Source organism: Spermophilus citellus (genome assembly GCF_964194105.1).
Source record: "Spermophilus citellus genome assembly, chromosome: 2".
Taxonomy (NCBI): domain Eukaryota; kingdom Metazoa; phylum Chordata; class Mammalia; order Rodentia; family Sciuridae; genus Spermophilus; species Spermophilus citellus.
In genome coordinates this window covers 238,389,826-238,408,399 of record NC_138183.1, presented here as the reverse complement: position 1 = coordinate 238,408,399, position 18,574 = coordinate 238,389,826, and the positions used below count along the sequence as shown (strand labels likewise).

Genomic DNA, 18,574 nt, shown 5'->3' with positions numbered 1-18,574 from the left:
TATAAGGTATTACAGGATTGGTGTGGTGCTGAGAAATTATCTGAAAATTCAAAGCGCTTAATTAGTTTGTAGCTAATCCTTCTATGAAAAGAAGTAGCAGCTTATCAGTGTTGGCTTCTCAGTTCTCAGTAGTTCTCAGGATTAGGGATGTAGCTTAGTGGTACAGTGCTTGCCTAGCATGTTGAAGGTGCTAAGTTTCACTCCCAATACTGAAAAAAAAAATGTATATATGTGTGTCTTTGGAAGTTCTTTTTTTTTTTTTTTTTTTAGCTTTGGGTAGAAACAATATCTTATATTTATGTGGTGCTGAGGATCGAACCCAGTGCCTCATGCATGCTAGGGGAGCACCTTACCACCGAGCCACAACCCCAGCCCCTCTTTGGAAGTTCTTAAAAGACCAAATGTCAAATTTAATTTATGCACGAAAGACTTGTCTTTAAACAGAGGCACATTTGCTTCTAATTGCATTTCTAGCATAATTTCTTGAGGAAAATTGAATCAGGTAAGTATTGTCATCCCTCAGTATTAATGGGGAATTGGTAAATGCTATGCAGTTAGTTGGACTGTATTGTTTAGGGAATGACAAGAAAAGGAAGTTTGTGTGGTATACGGAGCAAATTATTTTTCACATAGTCAATCTATAATTGGTTGAATATAGATATGGAGGGCCCATTATATTGGTGCTTTAAGTGTAATGTGTTGGAAAAACCATTTAGTGTATTCTTTTGTCTTTTTATAAAGAGTTTAATCACCAGTTAGTGTTCAACCATGTAGAAGATGTATAAGAATTTATTTGAGAGGTTAGGGTTGCAGCTCAGTGGTAGATCACTTGCCTAGCATGTGTGAGGCCATGGGTTCAATTCTCAGCACCACATATAAATAAATGAATCAATGAATGAACAACTAATAAATTTTTGGGGAGTATTGGGGGTTGAACTCGGGCACTCAGCAGCCCCATTTTTTAATATTTTATTTAGAGACAGTGTCTCACAGAGTTGCTTAGTGTCTTGCCATTGCTGAGACCAGCTTTGCACTCGCAATCCTCCTGCCTCAGCCTCTATTTAAGGTTTTATCCTGTGGCTAGTATAAGCAGTTAGTAATGAATAAATGAAAATTTGGATAATAGAATTATATCATTTGGTATGTTTTTCTTAGATTTCTTGATATAAATAACAAAAATTATGTATTTACATCTATTACATATTTATATGTATTATAGTGCAATGTTATGTTAAATGTATACAGTGTGATATGATTACCACAAAGCAACTAAGTAACCTACCCATTACCTCACGGGTTTCTCTTTTTATTTTTTTTAAAGAATTTACCATTTATTTAAATAGTTTTTAATGTGGTGCTAAGGATCAAACCCAGGGCCTCACTCATCTTAGGCAAGGACTCTACCACTGAGCCATAACCCCAGCATAGGTTTCTTTCTTTCTTTTATTTTATTTAAAACAATTTTTTGTTGTTGTTGTAGATTAACACATACCTTTATTTTATTTATTTATTTTTATGTGGTGCTGAGGATCGAACTCAGTGCTTCACACATGCTGGGCAAGTGCTCTACCACTAAGCCAGAAACCCAGCCCCGAGGTTTCTTTATTTTTGAGGGTTGAGTGGTAAGAACATCTTAGATTCTCTCAACAAATTTCAATTAAATAATACAGGTTTCTGTTGTTTTTGTTTTATCTTTTGAGTTGCTTAGGCCTCAAACTTGCCTCCTGAGGCACTGGGATTATGGTTATGCACCACTGCACCTGCCTAATAATACAGTATTAACTGTACTCACCATGCTGTATTATTAGATTCCCAGAACTGATTTATGCCTAAAAGTTTATATTATTTGACCAATATCTCCATTTCCCTGTTGCTTCAGCCTCTGATAACCACAATTCTAATTCTTTCTATGATTTCATCTGTTATTAAGATTAGGATCTATTTTCAACTATTGAATTTCTTGTTGTATTAGTATGTATTATGAAGTGTGAGTTGATTAGTATTTTCTATAGACCTGTCATTATAATATAACTGTTAATATGATTTTTTTTTACTATAAATTAGAATTTTATCTTCTGCACAACTAGAAGCTGCTGTTCAAAGATTAGGGATGTAGCTTAGTAGTACAAATTATCGGAATTTCTTTAACAAGTAAGGAAATAAGATTTCACATGATAAAAAAGAAATAATGCTGATTCTATTTTTTTCCTTTTTTTTCCCCCCTTTCCTTCCTGCATTGTAGTTTCAAATTGGAGAACTGGCAAATACCCTGACAAGTAAATTTGAATTCCTAGGCATTAATAGACAGTCCATCTCCAACTTTCACGTGCTGCTCTTACAGACTGAGGTAATTTCAATGTTTTTGGTTTCAACAGTGTTTGAATGATAATTTATTAGGAATCTCTCTAGTTTTCTTTTAAATCCTAAAGGGCTTTTTTTTTAATATTTATTTTTTAGTTGAAGGTGGACACAATATCTTATTTTGTTTTTATGTGGTGCTGAGGATCGAACCCAGTGCTTCACGCATGCCAGGTGAGCGCTCTACCACTTGAGCCACATTCCCCAGCCCCTAAAGGGATTTTGTTGATTTTTTTTTTTTTTTTTTTTTTAATGGCTTCTGGCCAGGAATGGTGGCACATGTGGCTTAGGAGGCTGAGAGAGGAGAATTCAAAGTCAAAGCTAGCCTTAGCAACCGCAAGGCACTAAGCAACTCAGTGAGACCCTATCTCTAAATAAAATACAAAATAGGGCTGGTGATATGGCTCACTGGTCGAGTACCCCTTAGTTCTGTCCTCAGTCCTCAGTACCAAAGAAAAAACAAAACAACAAAAACAAAAAACAGCTTCTGCTTTTTAAAAGTTAATATGTGCACTATAGGAAACAAAATCAAAAGCAAACAACAAAGTCATCCAGTCACAAGGAGCTTAGTTGATCATGTAGTATAAGATCCTGCTTAGGGGCTGGGGATGTGGCTCAAGCGGTAGCGCGCTCGCCTGGCATGCGTGCGGCCCCGGTTCGATCCTCAGCACCACATACCAACAAAGATGTTGTGTCCACCGAGAACTAAAAAAAAAATAAATATTAAAAAATTCTCTCTCTCTCTCTCCTCTCTCTCTCTCTTAAAAAAAAAAAAAAAAAAAAAAAGATCCTGCTTATACAGCATTCCATTTGGTGTGATTTGAGATTGTAGTGTGTTTTGTGCTTTTCCACACATCATAAATATTAACCAGTTGAAAATCCCAAAGCTACATGAGTTTTTTGATAACCAAGAATTCACTGTAATCCTGTGTAATTCCTAAATTTTAGTGTCTTGTTGTTATTGCTTTTTTTTCCTGTGGTGGTAGGGAGTAAACCCAGGGCCTGTGCATGCTGTACCATTGAGCTACTTCCCAAACCTTAAATTTACAGTTTAATCTGGATTTGTATTCATCAACCCAGGAAATAAACTATTTCTAGGCAAAAATGTAATTAGAGGGTCTAGGGTTGTGGCTCAGTGGTAGAGCATTCACCTAGCACACATGAGGCACTGGGTTGGATCCTCAGCACCATATAAAAATGAAATAAATATTGTGTCCACCTACAACTGAAAATAAACATTTTTTAAAAAAAATGTAATTAGAATGTGAATACTAAGAGTTTGTTCATAATTATGATACTTGGAGTACCATCAGTGGGCATATGCTTTTTGTTTGGTACCAGGGATAGAACCCAGGGGTGCTTTACCAATGAACCACATCCTCAGCCCTTTGGTTGGTACTAAGGAGTGTGAACCTAGGGGCATCTTCACCACTGAGCTACATCCCCAGCTCCCCATTTTTTTTAAAACATTTTTTTTTAGTTGTTGATAGACCTTTTTTTATTTATATGTGGTACTTAAAATCGAACCCAGTGCCTTACACGTGCCAGGCAAGTGCGCTAAGGTTGTGCCCCAGCCCCCCCAACTCTCACTAAATCTCACTAAAAAGATTTTTCCAGCAAATAAAAATTATATTTATAATGGTTAGATGGGGCCTTGTAATTTTTTAAAAGTTTTTTTTTGTGTGTGTGTGTGTGTGTGTGTGTGTAGTTAATTTTTTTATGTGATGCTAAGAATCCAACCCAGTGCCTCATATGTCCTAGGGAAGCACTCTGCCACTGAGCTGTAGCCCCAGCTCTAAGTCCATATTTAAAGTACTTTATAAAAAACTGGGAATGTGACTAAAGTAGTAGAGTGCTTGCCTGGCATGTTGAGGTCCTGGGTTCGATTCCCAGTACTGCAGAAAAAAAGTACTTCATAATTATTAAAGCATGTAAATCTTTCAAAATAAAAACTGAGTCATATTTGTTACCTGCATACTTTTCATGATGGTAGGGTAAGATTAGGGAAGGAATTCCTAAGGAAACTGACTGATTTTCTTAAGCCTGAATCTGTTCTGCTCCGCTCTGCTCTTTCCTTCCCCGACTTCTCTCTGTTTCTGGTCTCCCCCAGCCAATAACTGAACCTTTAATTTTGATTACTAAGTTACATCAAATTGAAAGAATCATCTATTAAGGTGGGTGGGAGTTAACGTGCTGGGGCTGGGGTTGTGGCTCAGTAGAGCACTTGCCTAGCACATGTGAGGCACTGGGTTTGATTCTTAGCATCATATAAAGAAAAAAAAAACCAATAAAACAAATAAAATAAAGTTAAAACAATTTTTAAAAATAAAAGTTAATGTGCGGGGCATGGTGGTGCTTGAGCAGATGAGGCAGGAGGATTGTAAGTTCCAGAGTACCCTGGGCAATTTAGTGAGTTCCTGTCTCAAAATAAAATGGGATGGGGATTTAGCTGAGATGTACAGCATCCCTGGGTTCATCCCCAAATCACAAAAATAAAATAAAAATTCAAATCATTGGGGTAATCAGTCTTAATAAAATCCAGAGAGGAAGACAGAACTACTCATTTTCAAAGATAATAAAAAGTTGGCAGTATAAAAATAAACTAGAGGGGGCTGGGATTGTGGCTCAGTGGTAGAACACTCGCCTAGCACGGGCAGGACCCGGGTTCGATCCTCAGCACCACATAAAAATAAAAGCATTGTGTTGTGTCCATCTACACCTAAAAAATCAATTAAAAAATTCTTAATAAATAAATAAAAAATAAACTAGAGGGGTCGGGGTTGTGACTCAGTGGCAGAGCGCCTGGCATGCATAAAAATAAGCAAATAAAATAAAGGTTTTAAAAAACAAATGGGGCTGGGGATATAGTTCAGTTGGTAGAGTGCTTGCTTCACATGCACAAGGCCCTGGGTTCAATTTCCAGCACCACAAAAATAGAAAAGGAAAAAAAATGAACTTAAAAAAAAAATTAGAAGGGCTGGGGTTGTGACGCAGCAGTAGAGTGCTCACCTAGAACTTGTGAGGCCCTGGGTTCGATCCTCTGCACCACATAAAAATAAATGAATGAATAAATGAGTGAATAAATAAATGAATAAAATGTATTGTTCTCAACTACAACTAAAAAATATTTTTAAAAAATAGAATCAGGTCCCTTTTTTTTTTTTTTTTTCCAGAACACTACACTGCAAATAAGAGGATCACAAGTTTGATACCAAATCGGACAACTTAGACCTTGTCTCAAAGGGGGAGTAGGGGGTATCTTAAGGATGTAGCTCAGTGATAAAGTTCTCCTATGTTTGATCCCTAGTGTGACAACAACAACAAAAGATGGGATTTCTTATTTTCTTTGGTCTGGAGTGTAGCAATACTGTCTCAGAGTAGAATATTTATGTTCCTTTTACCTCTGTCTCCTGACATCATAATAAATGTTTTCTTTTTTCCTCCATTGATTCTAGACTCGAATTGCAGACTGGCGGGAAGGGGCTCTTAATGGAAACTACCTTAAACGAAAACTTCAGGATGCAGCAGAACAACTAAAACAGTATGAAATAAACGCCACTCCTAAAGGCTGGTCCTGCCACTGGGACAGGTACGCACTCTTCTCCCCTTTTCACCTTTCACCTTTGACATCTCAGACATGATTTGTGATCACCACCACCTGACGACATGACAGCCTGTCTGGAGACTGAAAGCAGCTGCAGTTAGCGATGCTGGGCAGGCAAAGCATCGCAAGCAGAGTCTGGGCCAGCCACACATTGGAGAAACAAAAAGCAATGTTTAAAGTGTTCCATGTAACGGATTTTTTCCCAAGATTGGACAAAGCCGGTTTTCACTCCAGAGTGTTGCACGGAGTAGGGCGGGCTTGGGGGTTAAGCGCATGCGAGAGCTCTGTGCGCTTTACAGGACCTCTGGAAGCAACTACTCCTGATTAACCTCGGTGAAGTTAAGGAAAACTTCGTGGCTGAAGATGTGAATGAAGAACAAGATTACTATCCTCTGCCAGCAGGTCAGATGAAAACATTTCTTTTTATATTTGGCTTTTCTTGATTTTTTTTTTTCATTATTTGAAATCTTTGCTCTTTTATTTTTCAGCTCCCAGATCCTCTCCCTCTCTTTAGCTTTCACTGTGTTTGATATCAAGAATATGAAATGTGAATTCCACGGTCCAAGAGGGGAAGAGTCACCTTTCACAAACTTCGTTGTTCTCTTCTTTGGAAGGGAAATTAGTGTTCTAGGCGATTGAGTCCCTTCATTAATGAAACTTGGAACCCTGTTATGTATTGGCAAAAAACAAAAAAAGATGTTTTCTAAATCATCTGTTGGAGTGAGAGGGCTCAGGGCTGTATTCACAGAGCTGCTGGCAGTGCAAAAAGCTTTGAATTATCCTTGGTTCTCCATCCTCAGTTGTCAAAGCTCTTTGTTGCCTTTGTGAATAGCAGTCCATAAGAAGAGGTTCGTCCCGGTGAGAGCAGACTGCTGTCCTGGGACAGGACCAAATGAATGTGTCTTTGTAGGAGAATGGATTTTAAAACATGTGTTTTCTTTCTTGTGATTTAGGGATCATAGACGATATTTCTATGTAAACGAACAGTCGGGCGAGTCTCAGTGGGAGTTCCCAGATGGTGAGGAGGAGGAGGAAGAAAGCCAAGCACAAGAAAATAGAGACGAGACTCTTCCTAAACCAGCCTTGAAAGACAAAACTGGCACTGATTCCAATTCTACAGAATCCTCTGAGAATTCAGCAGGTGGGCTAATTTACTCTATACTACTTGGACACAATGATTTTAGACAAAAAGACAAATATTATAAAGGAAATTAATTTGTACCATAATAACATCGCAAATTGAAAAAAAAAAGTGAAAATTATATTTAAATAATGCATGTATTATACTGAAAGAAATTACAGCAGCCAGGTGCGGTGGCACACACCTGAAATCCCAGTGGCTCAGGAGGTTGAGGCAAGAGGATCTCAAGTTCAGAGCCAGCCTCAGCAACTTAGTGAGGTCCTAAAGCATCTCAGCAAGACCCTGTCTCTAAATAAAATACAAAAAGGTCTGAGCCAGGTGTGGTGGCACATGCTTTTAATCCTAGTGGCTGGGGAGGCTGGGAAAGGATTATAAGTTCAAAGTTAACCTCAGCAATTTAGCAAGGCCCTAAGCAACTCATTGATACCCTGTCTCAAAATAAAAATATAAGAGGGCTGGGATGTGGTTCCATGATTAAGCACTCCTAGGTTCAATCACTCCTAGGTTCAATCCCTTGTACCAAGAAAAGAAATTAAGGCAGTGACTAGTTGCAGATGAGAATACTATATATTAGATGCCCCAAAATGAAAAAATGAACTATTATAATTGAATTTTAAAAGATCCCACATATCAAACATGACATGTTATCCCATCAATTAATTAAGTACAATTTCATTTACCTGTTAAATAACAATATTTTTAAAATACACATTAAAAATTTTCCTGTAATCATTCTGTCATACCCCGGAGAAAGCTGTGCTTCTCCAAAAACAGGAATGGTAATGACAAGGAACTAGATAATTAAACTGTCAATGTCTGTGTAGTATGGTAATATGAGATTTGTTCTACATTCCAGCAGATCACCTAGTCTATTGATTTTGCAACTCATTCTCAACTCCAGTAGTCTTATTAGGTATCATTGGTACAAATCAAAATGGTAGGAAGAAATGCTATGAAACTAGTACTGTATTAGAATCACAAAAGCAAAATTTTTGATAATGAAAAAGTGCAAACCGGGCTGGGGATGTGGCTCAAGCGGTAGGGCGCTCGCCTGGCATGCTTGCGGCCCGGGTTCGATCCTCAGCACCACATACCAACAAAGATGTTGTGTCCACAGAGAACTAAAAAATAAATATTAAAATTCTCTCTCTCTCTCTCTCTCTCTCTGCCCCCTCTCTCTCTTTAAAAAGAAAAAAAAAGTGCAAACCATATTCTAAACAATCAAATAGGATTACTCTTCCCATTAAAGGTACCTTCCAAGAAGTTTGGTTAGTTATATATATATATATATATACTCCCTCCTCCCCCCCCCTCCCCAGTGCTGGGGATTGCACCCAAGGCTCTCTGCACAAGCTAGGTAAGCGCTCTAATACTGAGCTGTAACCCCAGCCCTTGTACTTCTTTTCTTCTTAATAAGTATATTTTCATAGTTTCTCCGTTAATCTGCAGCTCTAATTTGCTGTTTTGTTTTGTTTTTTTAAAGAAAGAGTGTGAGAGAGAGAGAGAGAGAATTTTTTAGTATTTATTTTTTTTTTTAGTTTTTAGGCGTACACAACATCTTTGTATGTGGTGCTGAGGATCGAACCCGGGCTGCACGCATGCCAGGCAAGCGCGCTACCGCTTGAGCTACATCCCAGCCCCCTAATTTGCTGTTTTTTAAAAAAGTATTTTTATTATAGATGGACACAGTACCATATTTTTAATTATTTATTTTTTTATATGGTGCTGAGGTTCAAACCCAGTGCCTCACACATAGATCTACCACTAAGCAATGACCCCCCCAGCCCCTCTAATTAGCTCTTAAGAAGAGCTATAATTTTTGTTTTTTCGTACCAGGGATTGAACCCCGGGGACATTTAACCACTGAGCCACATTTGCAGCCTTTTTTTCTATTTTATTTAGAGATAGGGTCTTCACTGAGTTGCTTAGTGCCTTGCTTTTGCTCAGGCTCGCTTTGAACTCCTGATCTCCTGCCTCAGCTTCCTGAGCCACTAGAATTACAGGTGCACACCACCATGCCCAGCTCAAGAGCTATAAATTTGATTGGTACTTTACAAAAGAAGATTTGTTTTTCCCTCAAGTGCATTTTTCTTGAATGACAAAAATGAATAGTGAAATAGACTCAAAACGATGATAATAACCTTTTAATCGTAAGCAACTAGTGTTTGTGTGTTAAAGTGTCATATGAATGCAAGAGGCTATGGAATGGTTTCTAAAGTAATAGCCCTTTGAAAATAAAAAGAGATGGAATTTGTTGGTGACCTAGGAAGTGAAGAGCTGGATTTTTTTTTTTTTTTTTTTTTTGGTAGATGGTCACGCTACCTTTATTTTTACTTACTTATTTTTATGTGGTGCTGAGGATCAGACCCAGTACCTCACACGTGTAGGCAAGTGCTCTACCACTGAGCTACAACCCCAGGTCAATTTTATTAACTTCTTAAATAACATATCGAAGCCACATAAGACTTTAGTGGTCATTTTAAAATGATTTTATTCTACTTCACATTTCAGAGTGTGTTTTCTCATGTTACAGAATATTTCACTTCCCTTTTTTCATGATGAGATTTTCTTATGCATACTTTACCCCTCTTTTGATAACAGTGATAGACATGCTTGATGTAGTGTTTGTTTTTTTCCTTTGCTTTTTAGTAATTAATGGACTGAAGAGAGTTGATAGTTCTACTGGTGGTTCCATTCCTGACCATGGTCTAATGTCATTTTTTTATATGTTCCAAAGTTAAATACAATTACCAACTCTTGAAATGTGTACACATTAAAGTTGGGTTCTAAGCTGGTTTTCTTCCTTGTTCATGTATGATACATCTGTTGGTATTATCTGCTAAAAGGTAGATCTAGTATGATAAACTTTATCTTTAAAAAAAAAAAATCAAATCTTATACAAGGTCTATAGAATTTTAAAGCAATACTGACTACTATTGCTGTAAGTCTCTAAAGAGTATTTAATATACATTTGCTCTTTGTTGGCTTAGCAGTGAATAATACCACCCTTTATAAAAGCAAAATTGGGTACTTGCTTCAGTAGCACATAAACTAAAAAATGGAACAATAGAGAGATCACTCTGTACAAGGATGGCACGCAAATCTGTGATGTGTTAACATATTATTTTCCACACTGGGTCCTCTTCCACTCATGTGCACCTCAGCATAAACAGGTGCTTACAGGGTCTGTCTCAAAAAATTTAAAAGAAAAAGTTGGTGGCTGGGTGGTAGCTTAATGGTAGAGTGCTTACCCAGCATGTGTGAGGTTCTGCTGGGTACTACAGCAGTACTGCTTTAAAAAAAAAAAAAAAGAAAAATTGGGGCCTATAGGTGTAGCTCAGTGGTAGAATAATTAGTAATTATGTTTGAAGCCCAGAGTTCAATCTTCTGCATCACAAAATAAAAAGAGAAATTACTGCATTATAAGGAGCCAAGGATATTTTAAGTTTTATTTCATTTTTAATCCTTGCTCATCATTTCACTATTTGAATTTAATATCATGTTTCTAAAGATTAGATGATATTTCAAGGTATCTGACATGTCTTTCTTGCTGGGCTTATTTCACTTAGATTAAATTTAGCTGTCTTTTTAATCTGTGAATCTATAGTGTCTTGACTTATATTGCTAAACTGTCTTCTTGATTCAAAACACTAAGCATTAGTTATTCTTTGGGGGTAAATAAAAGAAGACTGCCTATAAATAGAAATTAAAATTACCTAGCCTGGGTGCAGTGACACACACCTGTAATCCCAGTGGCTCAGGAGGCTGAGGCAGGAGGATCTCAAGTTCAAAGCCAGTCTCAGCAACTTAATTAGTAGGCCCTAAGCAACTCAGCAAGAACCTGTCTGTAAATAAAAAATGCCCCGAAAAGGGGGGGGCTGGGGATGTGACTTAGTACTTAAGCACCGCTAGGTTCAATCCTCAGTACCACCACCACCACCCAAAAAAAAGGCTAGAATTAAAAATTTGTATCCTCACCCTATTCTATCCTTAACCTTAATAAATTTATTTCACTTAGTTAAATTTAGCTGTCTTTTTAATCTGTGAAACTATTTTTGTATAATTTCTTGCTTTATATTGCTAACCTCTTCTTAATTCAAAACACTAAGCATTAGTTATTTAAAAGTTTTAGCACATGGTAAATGCTTTGTGCCATTTTAATCTCTCCTTGAACATCAGAATTAAATGCTTTCTTGTTTTTCTTAGTGATACTGGAGATTGTACCCAGGGCTACCCTACCACTGAGCCACATTGTCAGCCATATTTATTTATTTAGACAGGTTCTCACTAAGTTACTGAAGTTCATCTTGAACTTGTGATCCTTCAGTCTCAGCTTCCTAAATTGCTGGGATTATGGGCCTATGCCACCATTCCTGGCAAAATAGCAAAAACACCAACTAGAATAAATTTAGAAACAAATATAAGTATCATTTTAATAGACATCTGCAGTACTCCCACCTGGGATTTCTTGAAGTTCTTTGTACTTAAACTAGAAGAGGTAATTATCAGTGTATTAGATACAGCTTGTATGATTTGAGTAAACTTACTTTGGGATTTACATATTCTAAAAATGCTCCTTGTTTATGGAATTTATCAAATGTGGTTTAATCTTGTATTTACACAAGGTTTAATTAATTCTCCCTAGCTTTGCTGGAGGTGATAAAACAAACCACATTATTAACCCTGAACCCACTTTGTTTCCTTGAGTTCCTCCGCATTGCAGCATGTCACCATCATAAACATACAATATCATCAAATCTGACATATTTATTTGTCCACCATTTGTCGTGTTTAGTACAGGGGTGTTTAATTCTTTAATACTAATTAAGTCATTAATCTTCCATGTTTATTGCCTTAGTTCTGATGTAATCTTTTTTTTCTTTTTTTTTTTAAAGAGAGAGTGAGAGAGGAGAGAGAGAATTTTTAATATTTATTTTTTAGTTCTCGGCGGACACAACATCTTTGTTGGTATGTGGTGCTGAGGATCGAACCCGGGCCGCACGCATGCCAGGCGAGCGCGCTACCGCTTGAGCCACATCCCCAGCCCCTCTGATGTAATCTTGATGTCCTGTTTTATAATGTAGGCTTCCTGGTCATACCCAGACTTCATTTGTCTGAAAGTTAGTGTATAAATTAGTATTACCTAATTCCAAGTACAAAAATTTAATGAATAATTTGAATTCCTTTAGCTGGAAAACTGTTAAAGTATTTATACACTGTACCATGTGCTGTATCTTTAAAAAGTAAATTTGGTCACCTGGATTTACCTTGTCAAGTGCCAAAGCAGTATATTTTAAATGACCTTCTTTTCAATAGAGCCCTTAGTTAATCTATTTTTGACCATGAAATTTGACAAGAGACTACATCTGAATATCTACTCTATGAGAAGTGAGAGTATTTGACAGAGATTTCTAAGGTTCTTGAACTCTTGATATTTCATCAGGGATCTTGATAAAACAGAAAACACTAGGCCATGTGATCTTGGGCAAGTCAGTTCCTGCCTGGGTTTCATTACCTTTTAAAAATGAGGAAGTTGAACTAGATGATTTTTCATGTTTTTTCTACTCCTAAATTCTATGGTTTTTAGGGAGAAAATCCCCTCAACATTCCTGGGATATATATCTAATAGTCCCATATATTGTGAAACTTTCCTATTGACGATAAAGAGGGATGGGGAAGGCTACAAGTAAGTATATCTTACTATTTTCTCTAATCTCTAAAAGTGTTTCCCAACAGAGAAAACCACAGCATTCAGTGGTGGCTTTGCAAAATTTGAGAAAAAGCTGATCCTGCAGCTTTTCAGTAGTAGTTGTTGTTTGTGGGTGGTTTTTGTTTTTGTTTTTTTGATTTGGTTTGGTTTGGGTACAAAGGGTTGAACCCAGGGGTGCTTTTGCCACTAAGTTGCCCATGCTGCCTTGGAACTTGTGATCCTTCTGCCTCAGCCTTCTGAGTAGCTAGGATTACAGTTGTGTGCCACCATGTCCACCTCTGGAACAGTTTAACTCAAACTTCAGCTATAGCAATTTCAAATCCTCTGCATCTTCAGATACTTTCTTCAAAAATCTGAGTTACCACTTACTTTGAAGATATGTCCTCCTGAATTTCCCCTTATCGTCACAGAACTAAAAATTAACTCACTTATGTTGCAAATGAAAAATTAACTCACTTATGTTGCAAATGAAAATGATTTACACAGAGATATGAAAGAATAGGAGTCAACAGTAACACCTTAAAAAGAATTTTTAAACCTACTAAATCAAGCCTGGTGCAGTGATATATGCCTATAATCCCAGCAACTCAGAAAGCTGAAGCAGGAGTATCACAAGTTCAAGGCCAGCCTCAGCAATTTAGCAAGTCCCTGAGCAACTTGGTAAGACCCTCTCTCAAAATTAAAAATAAAAAAAGGGCTGGAGATGTAGCTCAGTGGTAAAGTGCCCCTGGGTTCAATCCCCAGTAACAAAAATAGACTCCAGGATTATCTTCTTGTGTATGTTGAAATATTGTTTGAAATACAAAATTCCAGCCAGGCAAGTGGCACATGCTTAACTACTGATTGAGATGACCAAATTTCTCATTGAGTTATTGATGCTTTTCATTTACTTATTCATAAATCTGGACCCAGAGAAGAATATAACAGCTGGGGAAAGTGCTATGATATCCGTCCATTTAACTTTCCTGTGAAAGTTATTTCTGGATTAAGTTGTTTTACTATTTCAGTGAAACCAAAGTACAATAGGTGTGTAGAGGGATCAGATTCTGTTAGGAAACAGGAAGCCAGTCCTTGAAACTACTGTCCATACTATCCTAGGTTGATATTGATATTTGTCTCACCAATCATCTGAATATTACTCTGAATATTACCAATGGAAAATTCGTCTTGCTTTTTTCCCCTGACTCCTATCTGTTTTCATAGGTTCTCTTTGTAAAGAATCCTTTTCTGGCCAAGTTTCTTCCTCTTCACTGATGCCACTTACTCCATTCTGGACTCTCCTTCAGTCAAATATGCCTGTGCTTCAACCTCCATTACCCTTGGAAATGCCACCACCACCTCCCCCACCCCCAGAATCCCCTCCTCCCCCTCCGCCACCACCTCCTCCTGTAGAAGATGGTGAGATCCAGGAGGTAGAGATGGAAGATGAGGGAAGTGAGGAGCCTCCTGCCCCAGGAACAGAGGAGGACACTCCTTTGAACCCTTCAGCAGCCCAACCCACTGTTGTAACTAACCAGGTAAGTAATGTCCTTAGCATTCTGGCTGGTTGTGGGGACTACAGCATGATTGGAACCATTTTATTTTAGAAGAGTATGTTTAACCATGGCCACCTATCACTGACCAGAATATTTGTGTTTCAGAGTTCAGTTGATGCTACGATCTCTAGTTCTCCTTCCACTAAAGCAATAAAGAGAAAAGCTACAGAAATTAGTACTGCAGTAGTTCAGAGATCTGCTACTATTGGTAGTTCTCCTGTTCTCTACAGCCAGGCAGCTATAGCTACAGGTAAGCATCATGATTAAAGTGCATTTTTCTCAGTGTAGTGTTTCTTTGTTTCCAGTATTAGATACCATAACTTGAAGAAACAGTAAAGACTTTTTGGATTGCAAAGACTGCTTATATGTATTTCTTCTAGTTCCTAAAAGCCACCATTTAAATGGTTTGGTGTAGCCTTCCAGATTGTTTTTGTGTGTGTGTGCATTTTCATACATCAGTGATTTATGTGTTGAAGTACTTTAATTTTAAGATATTTAGAAATTACTGTTTTGCTACCAGCAAATATGGCTGTTTTTTAAGGGAAAGATTTATCAAATGGTATTTTTTTTTTCTGTGTTAGGTCACCAGACAACAGGGATTGGACACCAGGCTACTGGGATTGGACACCAGGCAATATCAGTTAGCCATCCAGCAGCAGGAATGGGTCATCAGGCCAGAGGAATGAGCCTCCAGTCAAATTACCTTGGACTTGCAGCAGCATCTACAATTATGAGTTATGCTGAATGTTCTGTCCCTATTGGAGTGACTTCTGCCTCTTTACAGCCAGTTCAGGCCCGAGGTGCTGTGCCAGCCACTGCCATTATAGAACCACCACCACCTCCACCTCCTCCTCCTCCACCTACACCACCACCACCACCAGCTCCCAAAATGCCACCACCAGAAAAGACAAAAAAAGGAAAGAAAGAAAAGGTGAATACCAAAAAATTTCTTTTTATTTCAAAACACTTTTATTAAGATGATATTCATATAGCATAAAATTAACAGTGCTTTAGCATTTAATACATGCACAGTGTTTTGCAACCACCATCTCTATTTAGTTACAAAATATTTTAATTTCCCCAAAAAACTACCTCATCTCTACCCATTAGGCAATTTCTCCCCTTTATTCCCTTCTGCTTCCCATAGGAACCACCAATCTGCTTTCTGTCAGTGGATTTATCATTCTGAATAGTTCTTGTAAATAGAGCCATGCAGTTTGTGACTTTTTGTGTCTGACTTTCTTTGCTTAGCATCATGATTTCAAGATTCATGTACATAGCATGTATCAGTGCTTCATTCCTTCTTGTGACTAAATTAATAATTCCATTGTGCATATATTACCACAATTACCCATTTATTACTTAATGGACATTTGGATTGTTTCTATCTTTTGAGTGATAATGTCCATCCTGGTAGATATGAAGTGGTATTTTATCATAGTTTGATTTCCATTTCTCTAGTGACTAATGATGTTGCATATTTTTTCAGGTTGTTGTTATTATTATTACTATTGGTAATGAGGATTGAACCCAGGGATGCTTAACCATTGAGCCACATCCCCAGCTCTTTTTTAATATTTTATTAGAGATAGGGTCTTGCTGAGTTGCTAAGTACCTCACTAAGTTTTGGAGGTTGGCTTTGAACTCAAAATCCTCCCGCCTCAGTGTCCCGAGCCATTGGGATTACAGGCATGCACCACTGTGCCCAGATTAGGTTATTATTGACCATTTGTTTATTTTCTTTGAAGAAATGATTCTTTGGAACCTTTGTCCTTTTATCATTTTTGGTTCTAGGGATTGAACACAGGAGTTCTCTACCACTGTGCTACATCCCCAGCCTTTTTTATTTTTTATTTTGAGACCAGAGTCTCACTAACTGGCTTGGGGCCTTGATAAGTTACTGAGGCTGGCTTTGAACTCAAGATCCTTCTGCCTCAGCCTCATAAGTGGCTAATTACAGGTATGCGCCACCACACCTGGCTTAATGATATCTTTTGAAGAGCAAATTATTTTTTTTTTTGTAGTTGTAGACAGAATGCCTTTATTTTATTTGTTTATTTTTATGTGGTGCTGAGGATTGAACCCAATGTATCATGCAAGCACCGTGCCACTTAGCTACAGCCCCAACCCTGAAGAGCAAATTCTTAAATGGAGTTCATTTTCTCAGTTTTTTTTTTTTTTTTTTTTTCTTTTTTGTACCAGGGATTGAACTTAACCAGTGCACTTAACCACTGAGCCACACCCCTAGCCCTATTTTGTATTTTATTTAGAGCCAGGGTCTCACTGAGTTGCTAAGCACCTTGTCATTGCTGAGGCTGACTTTGACCTCATGGTCCTCCTATCTCAGCCTCCCGAGCCACTGGGATTACAGGCATGTGCCACTGTACCCAGCCTGAATTATGTCTTTGTTGTCATGTCTAGAATCCATTGCTAAATATGAGGTCATGAAGATTTTTTCCTGTTTTAAGTGTTCTATAACCTGGTACATTGGTGTTTGTCTATAACCCCAAGTATTTGGGAAGCTGAAGCAGGAGGACTACAAGTTCAGGGCTAGCCTGGGTAATTTAGTAGGAAGACCCTGTCTCAAAAGAAAATTTTAAAAGGTTAAAAGAGTTATGGTTTTAGAATTTATAATTGACCATAGATTTGGAGGGTTTCTGTTTTTTTTTTTTTTTTTTTTTGGTGGTGGTGGTGGTGGGTGTATATATATACATACATACACACACACACACACACACACACACACACACACACACACATACATACTGTGGATTGAACTCAAGGACACTTGACCATTGAACCACATCCTCAGCCTTATTTTTTGTATTTTATTTAAGAGACAGGGTCTCATGGGGTTGCTTAGTGCCTCCCCATTGCTGAGGCTGGCTTTGAACTAGGGATTCTCCTATCTCAGCCTCCCAAGCCACCACACCCAACTTTGTTTTTTATTAAGATTCAAAGTAAAATTCCGGCTTCGTTTTGCATGTGTATAATCAGTTGTCTAGCACCAATTGTCAAAGAGACTATTCCTACCTCCATTGAATATTTTTGGCACTATTGCTGGAAATCAGCTGACCATATTGATTAGTATAGCTTATAGCTTTGTTTTGGAAAGTATGAGTCAATATTAGCTATTTGGGACACCTTACAATTTCATACAGTTTGAGAATCACTTTTTTCTTTGCTGCATTAAAAAAGCCATAAGAGAATCCAGGGACATAGCTAAGTGGTAGAGTGCTTGCCTGACAACATGTGAGACACTGGGTTCAATCTTCAGCACCACATAAAAATAAATAAATTAATTAACTAAATAAAAGTATATTGTGTCCACCTACAACTTAAAAAATTTTTTTTAATAAAGCCTTAAAAAAGCCACTACAATTTTTAAGGCATTGGAATTTTGGTAGGGATTGCACACATAATTGGTATATTGTTCGTCAACTTCCTGACATGTGAACATAGGATTCCTTTCCATGTATTTAGGCCTTCTCATTTTTTTCAGCAGTGTTTTGTAGTTTTCAGAATACATGTTTTTTGCTTTCTTGGTTTCATTTATCCTAGTTATTTCATTCTTTTGGACAGTATCACCAGGATTTCAGATTCCTTTTTGCTAGTATGTAGACACAGAAGTGATTTTTGTGTATTGATCTTATACACTGTGACTTTGCCAAATTTGTTAGTTCTAGTAGTATTTGTGTGTGTGTGAATTCTTTAGGATTTTCTACTATTGAATAATGTCACCTAGAGACCATTTTAAACTTGGGCATTTGCCAGTTTATTAGCCCCTCTCCAGTTTTCACAGTGTCCATCACTACCTATCTTGGCCTCCATCTGAAGTCCAATGCAGGCAGTACAAAGATCAGTCCCTCAGGCAGCCACAGACAGGCTAGAAGATTGTAAGCACATCCATTCTTTTCCTTTATTCATAAGGGAGGGAACTGGGAGATTTCCACTTCCTCCCAGCCACACTGGGGAGGGAATGCAACTGAGGCAAGAAAAGTGTCTCAAAGTTTCCTTATCATTTTGAGTGTGGCATTTTTTAAATTCAGTTTTCAGTGGCTGTTGCAGATCTTTGACTGATTTCCAGAGTTCCCACAATTCTATTCTAGTCATTCTGTAGTTGTTGACATGGCTCCAGAAATTATCTGGAAGTAAAGTAAATGTTATAAAACTCAAGAATGAGGGCTAGGGTTATAGCTCAGTGGCAGAGCACTTGCCTCACATGT

At 37.7% G+C, this 18,574-nt stretch overlaps 1 protein-coding gene across 8 annotated transcripts in view; it reads left to right on the top strand.

Annotated features, from left to right (window-relative positions):
- The window catches only part of FNBP4 (formin binding protein 4), a 42,065-nt gene that overhangs the window by 19,101 nt on the left and 4,390 nt on the right, over window positions 1-18,574 (top strand). For 2 of the 8 annotated variants that reach the window (XM_081272078.1, XM_081272077.1), the window contains exons 10-15: window positions 2,243-2,347; window positions 5,814-5,947; window positions 6,916-7,103; window positions 14,017-14,330; window positions 14,454-14,598; window positions 14,930-15,279. In XM_081272078.1, the coding sequence (XP_081128204.1) occupies window positions 2,243-2,347; window positions 5,814-5,947; window positions 6,916-7,103; window positions 14,017-14,330; window positions 14,454-14,598; window positions 14,930-15,279 (1,236 nt within the window). The other 6 variants (XR_014019439.1, XR_014019441.1, XM_081272079.1 and 3 more) reach the window with 6 other exon arrangements.